The following is a 19,551-nucleotide window of genomic DNA, read 5'->3' as shown; positions in this document are numbered from 1 at the left end:
GGCCTCTTGAAGTGCTTCCTGGGAAGGGTTATCAGTGGACCAACCATCCCTTTGTTTGTGGAGCTCTAAGATGTCTCCAAAGGAAACATCATACGAATAAAAAACACTGATGAAAAATTATGAAAAATAGAAAACTTTCAACGCCACAGACATGCAGGTGACTGGTGAAAAAAGTTTTTTCTTTATTGCACTCTGGTACCTCGGCCTTCGCCTTCTCAAGGAATACATTTAATTTGTGTTTCACCACACCTTATATATCATTAGCTTAAAATTTTAGAACCAATCACAACACTCAACGTGCATTTAAATAATTAAACATTTACACCTGAAAAAACCATCACTCAGCCTGCCCAATACATTTCTTCAATACAAAATTATGTTCTTGAACCAAATGGCAAGTTAATAGACGGCATGAAAATTTATGCATAATAGAAATGTGTGATATGCAAAATGTGCAAAATGTACAAAATATACCAAAATAGTATACTATCTCTAGTTGTATTAATTTATAAAACACCATTTTATCTGTGCATAATGCAACACCTATTAGAATGTTCCTTTATTTTTTCCTTTCATTTCTTCATTATAACTCTGCTAAATTCATCAAAGATTACTTATGTCACACATCTTATGCAAGTGACTTATGTAAATCAAATAATGTATACTAAATTTACACATACTAAATTTACTGTATTACCCAAAGCTGTTCACCTCAATATTGACTTTACAAGATTTACATATCTAAATTCTTGCCATTAGGAAAAAGAGTTTTAAAGCCGACAAAGGGGGCAATTGGGTGATTTTACCAAGGGAAAGGTATAACAGGATGGCCCTTGAATTGTTAGATGATGCAAAAACTCATTCTAGGTTACCTTCTAATATGTTAAAAGAGTTTAATTTTGCACTATTAGAAATTTTGGAAAGAGGTGAAGATGTGAAGTTGATGTATAGAAAAAATCCAAGGAATGCAAGATTTTCATCATCCCTAAAATTCACAAAGCCCTATAGTTTCTGGCAGAGGCTCTTTTCTGGAAAATGTGGGACTGTTCCTAGATTCTGTGTTAAAACAACATCTTCACAAAGTGCAAGCACATATTAAAAATACTAGAGAAGTCTGTATGGAAGTTAAAGACATGGCATGGGAACAGGACTTTTATTGGGGTTGATGTCAAATCCCTATATACAAGTATTAACACGGTTTGGGGTTTGAAGTCCATTGAGAGAATGTTGGGAGAAGGGCCTAGGACTAACTACATAGTGCAATTGCTGGAATTTTGTCTAACCCATAACTGCTTTGAGTTTGATTTTGCCCCATCCTATGCCATTCTCTTTATGGCATTCTTTGAAAATTCTGTCATTTACATCAACAATTTCTATAGGGCCAAGGTAGTCAAATACTTGTTGTTCTTGTGTAAAAATCAAAGGAAATCCTTATGGTTTGGACTTCACTCATACGATACATCCAGTATCTGGATGTTGAACAACAGAATCCAGCATAGACCTTATTATAAAAAAACAGCTGCAGATAATTTTTTGCATGCCTCCAGTATGCATAGTGGGGCATTAATAAATGCATTACCGATAGGGGAGTTCAAACGTATTGGAAATAACATTTCTGATCTAAGTTTGGTGGGATGTGAATTTGATAAAATAGAAAACAGATTACAGTCAAGGGGTTATCAAGGGACAATAGTGCGTTCTGCTAGAAGAAAGGTGGAAAAGGATTTGGGTCTTCCAGTGCCCATGCAAGGGGAGAGCCTGGAGGAAAGTTTGGTTAGGAAAAGAAGCCTAGGTGGCCATGGTTTTAAGTCCACATGGTTGGTCAACAATGAAGCAGGGGCCATTGAACAAGACAAATTATTTTTTGTTACCAAATTTTCTCAATTTTCAAGGGTAGTGAGGGACACAGTGTATAGTCTTTGGCCTTTGGTTTTGGGGGATGATAGAGTAGGAAAATTGTTTCCTAGTAAGATCACCTTCTCTTGATACCCCAACCTTAAGGAGATTTTAAATACCAGAAATCCAAAGAGGAAAAGTAACATCTCCAAGGTAGGGACATATAAATAAGTTTGCAATAGAGTAAGGAACTTGGATGGCACAGTGATTAACAACAAGAAATATAAGGCTTTGGAATATTATGACTGCAACTCGGGGGGAGTGGTATACATTATTGGTTGTGAGTGTCAAAAGTGGTATGTGGGACAAACCTCCAGAAAAGTTAAATTAAGAATAATGGAACATCTAGGAGACATTAGGAACAGTAGACAGGAGAGCCCAGTGGCAAAACATTTCATAGATTTTCACAATGGGTCAGAGGAGGGTTTAATATTCTGTGTTTTGGGTAGGCCATTCAGTGTGGAAGGGGAAATTGGAGTGAATAACAAACTATTGGAAATGGAGTCCAAGTTCATTTTGAACTTTAAAACTCTTTTTCCTAATGGCATGAATTTAGATATGTAAATCTTGTAAAGTCAATATTGAGGTGAACAGCTTTGGGTAATACAGTAAATTTAGTATGTGTAAATTTAGTATACATTATTTGATTTACATAAGTCACTTGCATAAGATGTGTGACATAAGTAATCTTTGATGAATTTAGCAGAGTTATAATGAAGAAATGAAAGGAAAAAATAAAGGAACATTCTAATAGGTGTTGCATTATGCACAGATAAAATGGTGTTTTATAAATTAATACAACTAGAGATAGTATACTATTTTGGTATATTTTGTACATTTTGCACATTTTGCATATCACACATTTCTATTATGCATAAATTTTCATGCCGTCTATTAACTTGCCATTTGGTTCAAGAACATAATTTTGTATTGAAGAAATGTATTGGGCAGGCTGAGTGATGGTTTTTTCAGGTGTAAATGTTTAATTATTTAAATGCACGTTGAGTGTTGTGATTGGTTCTAAAATTTTAAGCTAATGATATATAAGGTGTGGTGAAACACAAATTAAATGTATTCCTTGAGAAGTGCAATAAAGAAAAAACTTTTTTCACCAGTCACCTGCATGTCTGTGGCGTTGAAAGTTTTCTATTTTTCCAAAGGAAACATCATCAGGTGGTGATCTGGAGGACCCTTCTCCCTCATCAAAATCAGTGTCTTCAGTGCCTGACTCTTGTGGAGAGTCCAAGTGCCTCCTTTTGCACATTCTCTTCCAAGGGACCTCCTTGATGGCATGCTCTGGGGAGGTATCAGAAGAGATGAGAATACCTTTCTGGGTAACTGGAAACTAGTTCGGGCTGGCTGCCCCAGTGAAATGGATGAAAGAGGCTCTGGATGCAAAATCGAGTGAGAAAGGGAAGTCGGATCTGAAGATGGCAGAGATGTCTGAACTCTTGGTGTTGAGAATACTCTCTCCACTACCTCAAAAGTGGACTGCCCAGGAGAAGCAAAAACCAATGGATCTGACAAAGCAGGTTTGCGGACCAACCGAGCTGTCAAGTGCTGATGCTCCAAGGGGAAGAGGTGGCTCTGACAAGTCCAGAGTAGACTCCAATACCCCAGAGCCAGCACTGATGCTGTGCTCTGAGAGTCGTCCGGCTCTGAGGTACTCTGGGCAGGACAGCTCAGAGAAATCATTGTAGTCGATGACATTAATATCTTTGAATCTGAAGAAAATGACTCCAAGACTTTTGGATCTGATGGCTCTGAAACTAAAGTATGGATTGGAAAAGGAAATACAATAGAAGGAGTGACTCTACGGTGGGTCTGCCGAGAGTACTCCCATTTGAATTTGTTTCCTGAGGAACTTCCTCATCATCCTATGCACATCTACCTTAGATAGGTTCCTGGAAAGCCGAATACAGAAGTAGTAGAAAAAGGCCTTGAATGATGATGGGGTGTTTGTTCATTAAAGGTGATGGAAGCCTGGAAGTGATCAACTCCAATATCAAAGTAAAAGAATGGATCAGTGGAAATCTTTTGGATCTTAACTTCAGATCCAACACACTCTGATCCAAGTTTCTCACAAGTTTAGCTGGTGGCTCCAAAGATGGAGCTGAAGTCGAACAAGAAGGGTATTCCCAGGATCACTTACAAGACATTTTGGCCATAGAGTCACCTTTTTTTATTTTTTCCATCTATTGGGGGTTTGAGCCCCAGCAGCTGATGAGAAGATTTAGAGCAAAGTAAGCACCCGAGGAACAATGTATTTTTCCTATCTATAAGAGCATGGGAGTTGAAGCCCTTGCATATGCCCATTCATTCTCTAGGTGTTTAGGCCCTAGACAATAAAGACACTCTGTGTGTGCAACTGAATTGGGTATTTTATGCCCACGCACCACACATTCCTTAAAAGTGAATGGCTAATCTGACATACTGAAAAATTAAGTCCAACTAAAAAAATTAGAAGATAGAAAAGTTTTTTTTTCATTATTACAAAAAAAAGAAAGAAAGAACAAATTACCAATGATGGTAATTAGAAGTACTAAAACAGTACAAGAGGAAAAGGGGAAAGAACTACCAGCAATGGTATTAACAGTGCTCAGAAAGTATGATAAAAAAGGAGCTAATATCTGTATAAAGGACTAAAGGGAGGAAAGAGTAATAACTAAGAAATAAAAGAGTAGCTAAAGAAGTTAAACTTACAGCAAATAAGAATTAGTTGAAAAAAAGCCCAAGAGCTTGCAATCTACATCTAATCGCAATGGGAGCAAACAAGATCTGAGTGATATTTGGTTGGTGGGGGATTATGGGTAACGAGACGAGCTTGAGAGTTCAAGTAGTCTATGATCTGGAAAAAGAGGCCAAGTTAGAACCCAGGATCAGATCCGAACCCAACTGTTGAGGAATAAATTAAAATTACATCAGATAAATGGCTATAGTCAAATACAGGTTAAAGGCTAAGTCAAAAGACTCCTTGTTGGTCCAATGGCATTGACAACTACATGGAATGAGGTGGATCCTTGGTTCAGTCCTCAGACAAGAGTCAGAAGCTCTCCTTTCCTGTTGAATTGTGTAGACCAAATACTTCAAAACTGAAAGTCTGATGGCATATGTACTAATTAGGTGGTAAAAATACTATAGAAACATGGGTAAAATGGGTAAGACCAGCTGTCCTATCCTTGGTGAAGCATTTGGAGAATTTTACCACCTCTGCAATCTCTAGTAGAGACCAGGAGATTCACATGCCAGTTCTGTAAAGGGGGTTGGTGGGTTGGTGGTGATAGCATCTAGCGAGGGATTGTACCCTTGATATCTTCACATGAGATGCTCTTATTGTTAGAAATCTTGACAAGCTGCTGTATTAATGATGGCTGCTGGATCCCTGTCTACAGTTCCCCTTGGATCCCTTACTCCCCAAGCTCAAAATACTGATTAGCAGAAGGTAGATATCCTGAGGAGTGGGGCAATTGCAGTATTCAGATTTGAGCAAATGAGGATACTGTGGAACAGCTACAGGATAAGCATGGGTCATTAGGGAGAGGGGCAAGGAGAAAATAAAAAATAACGAAATACACATAAGCAGTTCATTTAACCTGGGTTTTTTTTAATTATTGTATATTAAAAGACAAGCCCTTAGCTGTTACAATGCATAAAGTTAACTCAAAATGCAAGACAATGTGGTAAGTTTCATCATTCATAAATGAAAGTTAATACATTTTTAACAGACTTACCAAGGATGCTAACAATTGCATTAGCGAGCTGATATCCATGTTCATTGGAGGCATTGCACTGATAAACAGCACTGGACCCTATCTCTGCCCGTTGGAATATTATAGTATCACCAATTACTTCCCGACTAGGATTTGGGGGAGCCGCTATTTGAAAATGAAAGCAACATTTATTACGACATCTGAACAAAGGTAGAACAAATTTTGATAAACAAGATCCAAAATGTAATAAAGTTTGCTCATACAATCTGAAACAGTATAACACCTCAACAATGATGCTTATAAAATGTTAGTACAAACAGAAATAATTGGATGCTTCTGGAGGGTAGGGCTGTAGCAAGTAGGAGTTTAATGCATTAAACATTCATTTCACAACTTAACAACTGTACACCTCATTTATTTATTTATTTACATTTGTTTACCAGGAAAGTCTTGGATTCAAAACCTCTTGTCAGTGTCACTCCAGAAATTAAAGTTCCATGGTTACACATACAAATTATTATGACAATGTGCAAAACATCTGTTAAAGCAAGCACATCGATTATATTGTATTATAAGACTATCTTATAACATCAGTAGAAAATGTCTCTGAAGATAATGGAAACTAGCAAGAGTTTTAAACCATGGCATGCTTGCTTGTGAGATGATAATACAAATGTACGTTACAATGCATTTATTAAAAGACCGTCTGAAAAGTAAAGCAGAAACAAACTTAAATGACTTTGCATCACAATAACGACTCTTTCCTCTACAGCTTGGAAATCTACCCAGTACAAAGTCAGATATTGCATGGGGTGTGTGATAAAAGACACATGTCAGACAACTTCCAAGATGGTTGCACACTGAACAGGTTGATATCAGCTCTCTCTCAGTGTGAAAATGGAAACTGAGAAAAAAGGGTCACTGAAACTGTCAATATAGGTAAAGTTCAGTGACTGCCTAAACACTGAATTACCGGGATGCCAACAAAGAATACATTTGAAGAAGGTGAGAGAGAACTGTGGTCGGGAAGAATCTTGTAGCCATTCAAAAAGAAGATCAAGTTTCAACTTTGATGAAGGACATGGTTTCTAGTAATTGAGAGGAAAAAAATGAGTGTACTCAGAAGCGTTTAAAATAAATAAAACACTAAAATAATATATCCACTATTAAATAATAAAAGGCTGAAAAACAGAAGATATAATTAGCTATGCTGCTGAACTTATAAAACTGCAAAAATCAGAGGATAAAATGAAAAGCATTGTTGAGTCTGAGACTTCTCAATAAGAGCTGTTTCAAAGAGAGTTAAGAGTACACAGACAAAGCCTGTGATTTTCTGCTATACAAGAGAAACTCAAAGGAAAAGACTGTATTAATTTTATAAAAATACAAATAAGCAACTGGACAAGTGTTTCACAGTAGGATTTGTTAATTGATAGGACATATTGTGTATATGCTTCAAACCTGGCTATGAGAAGGGACTTCCAAGATGACTGCACATTGAGTAACAGCTTAATTCTAGCTTTCCTAGTGTAAAAACAAAAACTTAGCAGAGAAAGCCAGTGGAGTTATATTTCTAGGTATATTTCAGTAACTGACTATTAAGTGCACTACCTACCTGGATGCCAGGAAAAAAGAAATACAGAGAGGACCTGAAAGAAAATAAGCTACAAAAGGTGATGAAAAAAAAACAATGACTGGGAAAGGTACTGCAGCTGTTAAGCAAAAAAAAAAAAAAAAAAGTACAAGCTTTAGACATGACTTCCAGTAACCTAGAGGAACATATAAAACAACTGCATACAGACCTGCTTGAGAAAAATGAAATACTGACAGAGTATATCAACTCAAACAATAAAAGGTTGGAAAAAAAATGGAAGAAGCTTTAAACAGATATTCTGATGAGGTGATAAAACTGCAAAAAATCAGAGGTCAAAATGAAGAAGAGGTTGGCTGAATATAAGACTGCTCAAGAAGAGATGTCTCAAAAATAACAGAATTAGAGGACAGAACACAGGGAAATCCTGACATTTTCTGTTGTACTAAAGAAGCTGGAAGGAATATACAGTATTAATCTTATAAAAGCATAAATAATCAACTGGACTGGTATTCCACAGCAGGAGTTATTCGTTGAAAGGGCACATCATGTGTATGCTCCAAACTAGGCTATGAAAAATCAACCTAGACCTTTAACAGTAAAGATGCAATCCTTCCAGCAGAAGGAGTTGATTCTGACAAAACTGCAGCAGAAAGGCAAAGTACTAAAAGTGAGAGACAGCCAAGTGTTTATGGAGAATGATTATTCATTGTACACCAGATGGAAGAGGAATAAATATATTCCGCTGTTCAGGGAATACTGAAAAGCAGGCATGAGATTCAAACTGCCGTACCCATCTATCGTCATAATATTCTTCCCTAGAGGGACAAAATCATGAAGTACATGCTCAGGAGGAAATATAAAAGTTTCTCTAACTAAAGGTGAGCTGTGAAACAGAAAAATTCTGCTTCTTTTTCTTCTGGTAACAAGGACCGCAGAGAGACTGTGCCAGTGAAACCCCTTCCAATGTTTCAAAGGAAAATGCTAAAGAGAATGAAAAAAAAGCACAAGAGTCAGCTAGAAAAATCAAGAGTATGTTGGAAATGAAGCAGAGACAGACTGTGGGAGATGGAGATGAACAAGAATAAAACCAGTAACCTGGAATGGACAAATGTGGGATTACAAAGTATTAATTATATTTGTGAAACATGACAGAATAAGAAAATCTGGAAATATTGGACCCTTTTCGACTAAAACTTGTAGGGGACTCTAAAGCATATGCCTTACTTCATGTCATTAGTCTTTGGAAGAATATTTAGGAGTGGAAAAGAGGAGGGAGAAAGTACAACAGCATTTTTTCTTAATAATACTATTTTTTAGTGCATGATTGTCTTTGCACACTGTAAAGTTTGCACAATTATTTTTAAGTATAATGGGGATACTAATGTAAACAGGTGTGCCTGTTTTTTCTTTTATTTCTTTCTCCCTTCTCTTTTTCTACTTGTTCATTTTTTAAGAAATGTAGGTGCTGCAAAAAAAGTATTGTTAAATGAGCATGACAAAAGAAAAATGAGTGTGCTTTTTCTCATTCTAGGGAAATGACTAGATTAAGGACTTGAGTTTGAGCTAGTAAAAGGTTTTAAGAGAAACAGTAAATGAAAAAGAATATTGAATATTATAATGCTTTTTCTATCAATTAAATGTATACTTATTAGCAATTATATTTATGGTCCTCTGATAAAGAGAAATGACTAAGAAATAATATTCTCTGAAAGCATTCAAGTGTTTAATCAGCTGGGGGAGCTATAAAGGGAAGACAGAACCATAAAACATGTATTTGAAGCACAGGCTGCATCTTGTGTTTTACTATGGATAACCTTTCCTTTAGGTTACCTCTCAAGGCTGTGAATGTGGCTGTCAGTTTGAAATATTTGTTTCTATTAGGAGGGTAAAATGTCAATATTTTAAGATGTACATAGTTTTGTGTGTTATTAAGTTAATAGGTTTTAGGAGGATACTGGGGATGTGTCTGTTTTTTGTTTGAGGGCTTTCAATAAAACAAAATGTTTTGTAAGATGTGACATAGTCTCAAATGGATATGACAAGAAACAGATGTACAAAAGATCAACCTGCCAAACAGTGTATGCATGTAACACAAAAGCTGGAACTAGACATTTAACAAAAAAGCTGTTATACATAAAAGGTGAGGATAATAACATTTTAATACAATGATGCTTTCTGTAATGTCTTTAAATGTCAATGGTCTCACAGATAAATACAAAAAAGAAAGAGATGTGAACCATATTAAAATGTGCAAATAGCTATACTATGGAAGACTCACTTGGAAAGAAGTGAACATGTGAATTTGATAAAGAAAGGTTTTTCAGGATGTATTTTCAGTGGAATACCTGGGACAAAGGAAGAGAGGACTACTTATATCAATTGCAAGAGGAGCTCCAATATTGACAGAAGAAGATAAAAAAGATGATAACTGTAGACTTATAGTACTAAGGGGCTACTGTCAAGGGAGGAGGATTACACTGGCATGTATTTATATTCCACTGAAAACTGTTATAATGGAGTTTAAGAAAATTCCAGGAGAAATAATAAGCTTTCAGCAAGGAATATTACTTATAGATGGGCACTGGAATTTGATTTGCAGCAATGAGTATGTGTCGGGGGGGCTCAGAAGGGAAGATATAACAAAAGAGGGCAGATATGTTAAGAAAATTATGAAAATATTTGGCACAGAATATGTGAATTCAATACTAGGAGTTCAGAGTGACTTTACATATTACTCCCCAATGATACAAAAACTATCACCAAGCTTTGGGAGCCTATAACAAGGAAGATAAGAGACCTTGTAGAAGTATTAGAAATATTTTGGAAATTCTATGAACGTCTGTATAAATCACAGAAATATGGAAATAAGAAAAGGTACAAATGGAAATGATTATGGAAAAATTAAATATGCCAAGGTTAGAGGTATACAAGGCTCAGTTACTAACAGTTAGGATATGAGACAATGAGATAAAAATAGTGATGTATAACCAACTTGCATGAAAGTCCCCAGGAACAGATGGTATTCCCATAGATGTTTGGAAGCTAGGAGGGAAGAAAATGATAAACTATTTTAGGGGGAGGAGAAGTACCAACATCCTGGATGAATGCGGTGGTAGCTGTAATACTTAAAGGGGTAAAGATCCATCCGATCCAGCTTCATACACGGCCATTTCAATACTAAACCATGACTATAATGTGTTTTTGTCTATAAAGGCTAAAAGAATGGCAAAAGTGATGCAGAAATTGATAGAGATGGATCAATGTTGTTTTGTGGAGGGAAGGCAAACATTAACAGAAGTCCCCAGGAATAGATGGTATTCCTGTGGAAGTATGGAAGCTAAGAAAGAAAAATTGATAAAGATTTGAAAGGTTTTGTTTAACAGGATTTTAAGAAGAGAAGAAGCACCCACATCCAAGAAGAAAGCAGTGGTGGATGTAATACCCAAAGAGGCTAAAGACCTATCAGATCCAGCTTAATATAGGCCCATCTCAATCCTAAACCATGATTATAAAGTGTTTATGTCTATAATGGCTAAGGTGATGGCAGAATTGATAGATATGGATTAATGTGGTTTGTGGAGGGAAGACATCAGCAATATCCATATTTATGAGGACATGATAAAATGAAGTATTTAGGAGTATGGATTAAAAATTATTCCAGTGTGGCAGCTAAGGATATGGGTAAAGAGACTTAACAAAAGATAATACAAAAACTGAGAAATAGGAAGCTCTGGTATATGTAATGGATAGTAAGATGCAATGTTTTTAGTCCCTTTAATCTTATACACAGATCAGGCATATTTTTATCAACGAGAGGAGAAGTTGTGAATAGCAATTAATAAAGAGCTGAAGGATTACATCTGGGAGGGGAAGACAGTAAGAGTAAAGTGGGATAAGTTGATTCTTCCAATAGAACAAAGCGGACTGGGATTACCCAATTTGAATTAGTATTTCAGAGATATGCAGTTAAGGCTCCTACGCATACCACAAACAGAAACCTGTAATTCAAAGTGAAAAGTGATATTGATGAAACAGGGGGGAAGCTCAAGAAACAATGACAGCCTGGGATTTTGGATGCAGACCTTTAAGGAGAATCACACTAATACAGAAAAACACAGGAATGTAAAAAGGAGATTCTGCTGATAGGAATGACTGCAATTTGGGATACAGACAATAGGCAAGAGGGGTCTGGAGAAAGCTGGCAAAACAACCAAGGTATTAGGAGCAAATAACTAGAGGGAGAAAGGTAATAGAATGGGAAGATGCCAATAATTTATTTGGACTGCAGGTTAGAGATTGCTGTCCCTATCAAGGATTTATATCAGAGTATAGGCAAAGAGAAAGAAATAGGGGGTCCTAAATGAAAGACCAGTACTGGCAAAGTTTTTAGTATTATCTAGAACAGAAGGTACTGTTAAAAAGGAATAATTAATAAAGCATATAAAGTATTGAGTGATAACTATAAGAATTAATCACAGGAGTTTAGAAGGGATTGGGAAGAGAGGGTGCATAAGCAATGCACAAAGAAACAATGGGGGATATATGTTTGTCTCCCAAATATGTAACAAAATCTAGAAGATTTAGGATTTTTGCTTGGAAATGTTTACACAGATATTTTTATACCCCAAGTAGACTCCAGATAATTTTTCCTCAGGTAGACAGCAAATGTTGGAGGTGTGATATGGAAGAAAGAGATAATTGGGAACATATTTTCTGGGACTGTAATGAGTTGGCAGACTTTTAAGATTCCCTGTAAACAACTTTGACAGAGATACTGGGTGAACAAATTGGTGTAACTAGTGAAATGATTTTTCTGAGCTATGATAGAGAATCTGAATTGGCAGGACATGATAAAGCCTTGCAGAGTCTAATGTTGGCTGCCAAAAAAAGAAATTACTAGAAAATGGAAATCAAAGTCTAATCCAACTGTACTAGACGTGCACATATAGTAAAGAGATAAAACAACTGGGATTGGGATCTTTAGAAAAGGGTAGGAGGAAATTACATAAGAAAAAAATTGGAATTTTGGGAACAATACCTAGAGGGGAAAATGAAGTTTAAAAGAAGGCAGAATTCAAATGAGCTATGTATTGTTTGACTGACAATGATTGGGTGGATTATAAGTGATTCAAAATTATGTCAATATGGTTTATGATGTAAAATGCTTGCAACTGGGATTATGTCAATATTGTTTGTTTTCATTTGCATAAATGTATGATTGTCTATGTCATAAGTGATAATTTAATAAAGATGGTTCTTGTTTAAAAAAACACTGGCTATGTTAAAGCAGTTAAGAACTATATTAATAAAGATGCAATTGTACCAGCGGAAAGAGATGATCCTGACAAAAAAGTGGTAAAAGGACAAGTATTAAAAATTTGAGATGACATAGTGATTGTGGAAAATAACTACTCACTATACACCAGACTGAACAGAATGAAGTGTAACCCAGCAATCAGGGAATGTTGAGAGGCAAGTGTGAAGTATAAGCTGCTGTACCCTGCAGTCTTCAGGATACTTTTTTTCCTGGTGAAGAAGAGGTTAAGGAGGTAACAAAAACATTTTTTCAACAAAGAGTGAGGCAGCAAAGAAAAATGAAATCTGCTTTTCATTCTTGTGACAACAAAGCCCACAAGATTAAACCCTTTCCATTTTCCAAAGGAAAATTCTTCACAGTAATACGCACAGGATCTGACTAGAAGAATCAGAAGTACCCTTAACTTGAACCACGCTGGTACTAGGAGATGTAGATGATCAGGAAGAAGACCAGCAACACTGAAATTAATGACCAAATGGAAGACTGTACACCATCAATCTCACTGGATATCAGAACATGCATAAATAGCCACTATGATATACCAAACTACAGACATGTTGTCTGTGTGGACTGCAATTGTCCCCTACGAAGAAGAAAGTGTTGAGGGCTTTGCAACGCAAAAAACTGCTCTCTCTCAGGACATTTATGTGCAGATGGGGTACAGTTCGGCGATCCCATGAACCACATGAACCATCCTGCCCTGATAATGACCCCCCACCCGGCATCCGTGGTACAGTGGCTATCGGGGGGTCGGGGGGGCAGGGGTACAAAGCACCTGCCTTGTGAACCTGCCACCAAGTGATCATGTTGCAAGATGTCTGTTGTTTGCAGAATTGATTGAGATGCCTAAATGAGAACAAAGGTCTATTGTGTAATCCCTGCTTGTATATAAGCTGATGCCTGGGTGGCTGAGATCCTGAACTACTTCTCCCAGCTCCTTCAGGATATCTCTGGTCTCTGTAGTGAGACAAAGATAATTCAGCCCTCTGACTCATCAAAGTCAGTATCCACAGTGACAGACTCGGAGGCTCTCATGCTTCCTCTTCACAAGTCCTTTCCTAGGAGGATCTCCCGAGAATCAGGAGAAGAATCCTGAGGGAAATTCCCAATGGGGAAACCTAAGGCGGAAGATCTCTGGTCCTGAGATAAGAGAAGTGGCAGAGATGTCAGACAGGTACAAGGTAGAGGGAGGAGCTACGGAAGAGGGCTGCTGTACAAATATGGTTTTGCAAGAAAAAAGTGGTTGAAAGCCTGAAGTTATGTTGACTTTGTTAAACTTGTGAGTGAAGTGCAAAGCATATACCCCACTTTGTCATTAATGTTTAGGACACTGAAGGGAATGAAAAAGTAACTCTTAGCAGTTTTTGCTTCATCAATATTTGTATAAAAAGTTTATGATGTAAATTGCACATTATATTGTAAAGCAGTTTTGCACAGTGTGCAGTTCAAAATATTTTAAACATCAGGTTGAGGGGGCTTATCAGTGAGTACTGTATATGTTATAGAGGATTATGATCAGATCTCCAACTGTAACCACATTATTATGTGTTTGAGACATGGATGCCATGAAATTCACTGTGAGAGCAGCTTTAGGGGTGAATCTTTGCATCCATGTTAAGAACAGATAATGGAGGGTTATGATGGGAGACCTGACTATAATTCTTTGTTGTACATAGAACTTTATCTGCTCCATGTGTTACTGGTTACAGAAAAACAAGTGCAAAGTGTTTTACTGGCTTTGAGAGCTGGTAAAGCCCTTAGCAAATGCTGTTAGTACTCCATGCGCAGTGGAAGACCCAATATTAACACTGTTAGAAAGGTGCTTAACAATTGCTATTTTTTTTAGTTGTATGTAGATATGGTCACTTTTTACTACAATAAGATTTGAAAACTAGTTAAAAGTAAGTTATAGTTGTATTTATTTATTTATTTACTTACTAGGATTTGTTTACCAGAAAGTTTAACTAGATGGAAAGTGGAGGCACCGGGAGAAAAGATATACACAGACTACATGAATGCATAAAGAATTACATTAAATGCAAAGTTACAACTGTTATATAGGTACAAAAATTGCAAAGAATCAAGACATCAAATATTTACAAATAAACAAAAAAGTAATCATACAAGAATTATACTGATTGATAGAAATATAAATAATTATTCAGGAGGAGAGAGAAAAAAGAAAATTGAATTTATTAATAAGTTGTATTACAAGTTGCATTATAAGTTAATATTATATGTTGTTGGGCTGCCAGGGTGGGGAGTGAGGTGTAACAGTGTATTGATACCTGTGAAATTAAGATAGTAATTTCAAATTTTTGCAGCAGTAGATATCTAGATGAATGTCTTTAGTTTACGCTACAGATTATTTCTTTAAGCAAACTGGCTTCAAACGAAGACAATCACCAAGCTGGACAAGGAGACAATAGTAGTCAGCTGCTTATCTGGAGCCAAGATCTGCAATGTCACTCATGCATTTAAGTCACTGCATCACAGATAGAGATATGATTCTATTATAGTCCAAGTGGGTGTAAATGACCTAAGACATACCTCAGTGGACTACAGGAAAAGAGGCATTATGTTTCTCTTTGAATATGTGCCACAGACAGATACATGCCTTGCATTGAGCAGAATTTTCCCTTCACTAAGGATGATACCACAGTATGAACAAATAAAGAATGATTATAACAACAGGTTTAGTTTCTGGTGTTGTTCCACAAGGATTCAATATCTGTCAGCATGATAGGACATGGTTAACTACGTTGCTTTGCCAATGATGGTCTACACCCACCTCCCTGGAACTTTGGATATTGGCTAATACTTTATCGACCCCCATAGAGCCTTTTTAAGGAATGGCAAAATGAAAAACCTTCCAAAACAAAAAAAAAAGGTTAAGGTGTTACTGCTCAGTGTGAGGAGCTTCAACAACAAAAAAACCTCCACAACCCTACAAATTCTCCTCACTCTAAAGAATATAGACATCTGTGCTACAACCTTGGTTTTAAGCCACAGAAAGTGCTACAGCGGCTTCCACACATTTAGACCAACAGAAGCACAGCAGGTGTCCTCATCTAAATCAGCAATGAGTATACCTCCAGATTGGTTAAACAGAATAATATTCGGAAGTTCATCTAGGTAGAAACCATAAAGTCCCTTATCATATCCTAACTACAGGTCACCATCTACACCCCAAGAATCTCAACTCATACCTAGAACTACTGGAGATGCTCACCATTCAACCAAATAGCCTATTCATGGGGGACTTGAACTACTGCTATCCTGAAAGTTTAGCTGCCTATTACAATGGTTGCTTTCAGTTATCCTAGGATGTAAACATATAGGCACAATGTTTCCTGGACTTTAGCACAGATAACCCTGGACTAGATAGTGGGCATTCCAACCAGAGGTTCAGACATACTGGACTGCTGCCCCTAACCCCCCCACCCCGTGTAACGTCATTATTGGTGAGGTTAGATAACAAAGCTGTCTCCTTTGACATAATAATCAATTCAGAAAACTCACCTAAACCTGTAACACTTAGGAACTATTCTAAGTCATACTACATCCTAGAGAGTGACAGTTTGTCAAAATTCAACCCCTCGAACACTGAGATCACAGGAAGCTATGTGGAGTTGTTCACAGAAATCATGTATAAATATATGAATGTTTGCCTAGAGGCTGCTGTACCTACCAGAAGTAAGCCTGTAACAAATACCAAACACACTGGTGGAATCCCAACCTTAACAGGGCATATAACAAATAGAAAAAAGTCATGGCCAAAATTAGAAAGAGCTACATTCATAAAGACAAGAGCTTGCTGAAAAAACTAAACATGAAACTAAGAATATTAATTATGTCCAACAAGGCCAACTATGACTTCTGGATAGCCTTTCAGTCTAAGTACAACAGCAGGGCCTTCTTCACCTATATTCAAAATCTTAAAGGTAACAAAGAGCAGTGTGCTGAACTGGTGGTAAATTTCACCACTTTCACTGAGCAGAGAGACACAGCAATTCTGCTGACCGACAAATTCAGCTTAAACGTCACTCTCTATTCCCCCCATACCCCCTGTGAAATCTCTTCTAGCATAATTCCCCAACTATAAGCAGGGATCAGGTCTTGGTAGCACTTAATATAGCCAAAATAATGCCTCAATGGTCCCTAGCAATATTCCAGGTTGCTTTCTAAATAGCTTAAAACATGACCTTTCAGTGCCACTTGAGAGACTTTTCAGCTACAGCCTCAAAACTTGTAATGTACCAAGTGAATGGAGGACTTCAACTGTCATCCCTCTTCACAAGGGTGGGCCATCAACCTACCATAGAAACTACAGACCCATCAGTCTGACAACTCTAACATGCAAAGCCATGGAATGAATTATTATGAAAATGATCAACAAAGACATTGGTAACCTACAGACACTGGACCCATCCCACTTGGCTTTGTGAAGGGATGTTCTTGCCAAGTTAACCTAGTAGACTTCTTTGTGAAGGTCACCAAGGCAATGAATGAGGGAAGGATGGGGCATACTGCCTACTCTGACCTAGCTAAGGCATTCAATACAATCCCCCACTTAGGTATTTTTGACAAACTCACCAAACTGGTCATAAATCACTGTATAACTCACTGGATTTCCAGATGGCTCACAGATAGGACTCAAGAAGTAAGAAATGGTGAGACCACCTCCACCAATAGACCAGTCATCAGTGGAGTATCTCAGCAATCCATGCTGGACCCATTCCTGTTTGGCATCTACTTCTCAGAAGTCAAAGGTAACGTCAAGGGCATCTGGCTCAACAAGTTTGCAGATGACAGTAAATTGGGAGCTATCATAGAGTCCCCATAACATGAAAATCTTACAAGATGGTCTAACACAGACAAATGACTGGTGCCAAAATCACAGGCTAAAACTCAGTGCCAAGAAATGCATTATAGTGCCTTTTGAGAAAACTGCTACCCAGGCTAATTACTCCATTGATATGATACCCCTAAGAGTTGACCTGGTAGTCAGGGATCTAGGAATATATTCAAACACCAATCTGGCCTTTGACCAATATATGGCCAAGGTAGTAAGAAAATAATTTTATGAAACCCAGCTTATAAGTAAAGGCATGTCATCCAAGTTCAAGTAAGTTACAGTGTCACTTTATTCAGGCTTATCAGACCCATAACTGAGTATAATACTCCCTTCAACATGTACCTGACCAGATATATGCAACGAATGTAATGCTCTCAAATTTTCATTACTAAGAGAATACAGAGTATAAACACATTGTTCTACATGGATCTCCTTATAGCCCTATCTCCATACTGCATCTCCTACAGGTTACTAAGAGGTGATGTATATCTGGCATACACAGCTTCCTCAGGTCCAGCTCTGATGGATATTTTGCACATCCATGTAATGAATAGCAACAGAGCCACTTAATCCAAGGATTTAAATTTTGCTTGTGACATAAATAACACATGTTGGCAAAACAGATGTGTGTCTCAGACGATCCTCATGCTCTGGAACAGGCTCCCTAACCATATTTAAGCATAGCCTTGACCAATGGATGGGAAATCAGAAATTCACCCCTGGTATGGCCCCCATGTCTCTGATAGACAGAGGCAGACCATAATGACCAAACTAGCATAGCCCTCCCAACCCAACATAACCTCTAGAAACTTCCTAATATACCCCCTCTTAATAAACAGTCATGATACATACAGACACAATTGGGTTAAACTTCATAGCTAGGCTTATAAAGACCTTGTTGGTAACTGGCATAGTATATACCTATGAACTATATTGCCTATTGCCAGTCAGGCCATGAATCTCATTTCCAATACAGCCAATGCTGCTGTAATGACAGTAGGCACTATCACACCTGTCTGATACTATATGACTTTACAGAGAACTTCAAAGCATCCTTTTTTAATGCTTCTTATGATGAATTATCTCCTTTTTGGCAGTAACTCAATTTGATCCTTCAGGCTCTAACTCATCTTCAATTTGAGCTTACTTTCTTTTTCTCATTGAAACTTTTGTCATGGACAAGTTTGTTTCTGGTTGCAGTAACACTGGATGAGAGTGTTTCGGAGCTGCAGGCATTGTCCTGTATGCACCTTTAATTGATTTTTCAGACAAGTAGAGTACATCTAAGACCAAATTACTCCCCTGTACCAAACGTTGCCTTAGAGTCAGGATTGAACTAACCTAAACAATTGCCTATCTTTTTTCCAAATCATTCTAATTAAGGAGATTATCTGTTGCATACTCCAGATGTCCATTGCTAATTCACATTATTTCTATATCAAACATAATCTACATGTAAAAATGACAAATTGTCTGCGTCCTTTTCAAATACCAAACTGGGATCCACAAGCTTCTAAATTCACTCTATCCAGATAGATGCTGGATTGTATAATCTTTATTTATACTTTGAAGGGTATGACCACCTCTTCCAAGCTAATAGCTCATTCTGTTGAATGGATGTATCTGTTTACTGCCAACTTCAAACATTGCACTGTGGATAATATCTGCACTGCAGCAACTTTGACTACAGTCCACACCTTCATTAAATACTACAACATCAGCCTGATATCTAGGTCCAGAGCTGCCTTTAGTTCCATCATATTCAAGAGTATCTTGCCATAATGCCACCCAGGGCTCAAATTAGCTAGGCAATCAGACCCAAACAATTGAGATGGATGTACAGGACAATACTGAATATGAAAGTTATGTACTTATCATGACCAGTGATGGGAGTAATTTATTACAATAAGTAATATATTACTGTAATATATTACAATTTCCAGTAACTAGTAATATAACTAGTTACTTTTTCAAAATAGTAACTAGTAATAGTAATATATTACTTTTTTTAGTAACTAGTAACTTAAATGTGAGTTACTTTTGCTTAAACCAGTGGTTCCAAACTTGGGTGATATAGCTTTCTAAAGAGGGATGTAAAACATCTGGGGTCCCTATATAGTATAGGTTCATAGGTAAGTACTAGGCTATCTGCATGAAGGCATTTTTAAGCCTAGCT

At 37.1% G+C, this 19,551-nt stretch overlaps 1 protein-coding gene across 30 annotated transcripts in view; it reads right to left on the bottom strand.

Moving 5' to 3' along the window:
- The window catches only part of NFASC (neurofascin), a 2,999,343-nt gene that overhangs the window by 1,062,231 nt on the left and 1,917,561 nt on the right, over positions 1–19,551 (bottom strand). For all 30 annotated transcript variants that reach the window (XM_044076767.1, XM_044076768.1, XM_044076766.1 and 27 more), the window contains one exon: positions 5,628–5,771. In XM_044076767.1, coding sequence (XP_043932702.1) covers positions 5,628–5,771 — 144 coding nt within the window. The remainder of the gene's footprint in view (positions 1–5,627; positions 5,772–19,551) is intronic.

The sequence above is a fragment of the Protopterus annectens genome, chromosome 7.part0 (assembly GCF_019279795.1).
Source record: "Protopterus annectens isolate FY-2018-M chromosome 7.part0, PAN1.0, whole genome shotgun sequence".
NCBI lineage: Eukaryota > Metazoa > Chordata > Ceratodontiformes > Protopteridae > Protopterus > Protopterus annectens.
The sequence above is the reverse complement of the archived record's forward strand: the minus strand, read 5'-3'. Positions and strand labels throughout refer to the sequence as shown.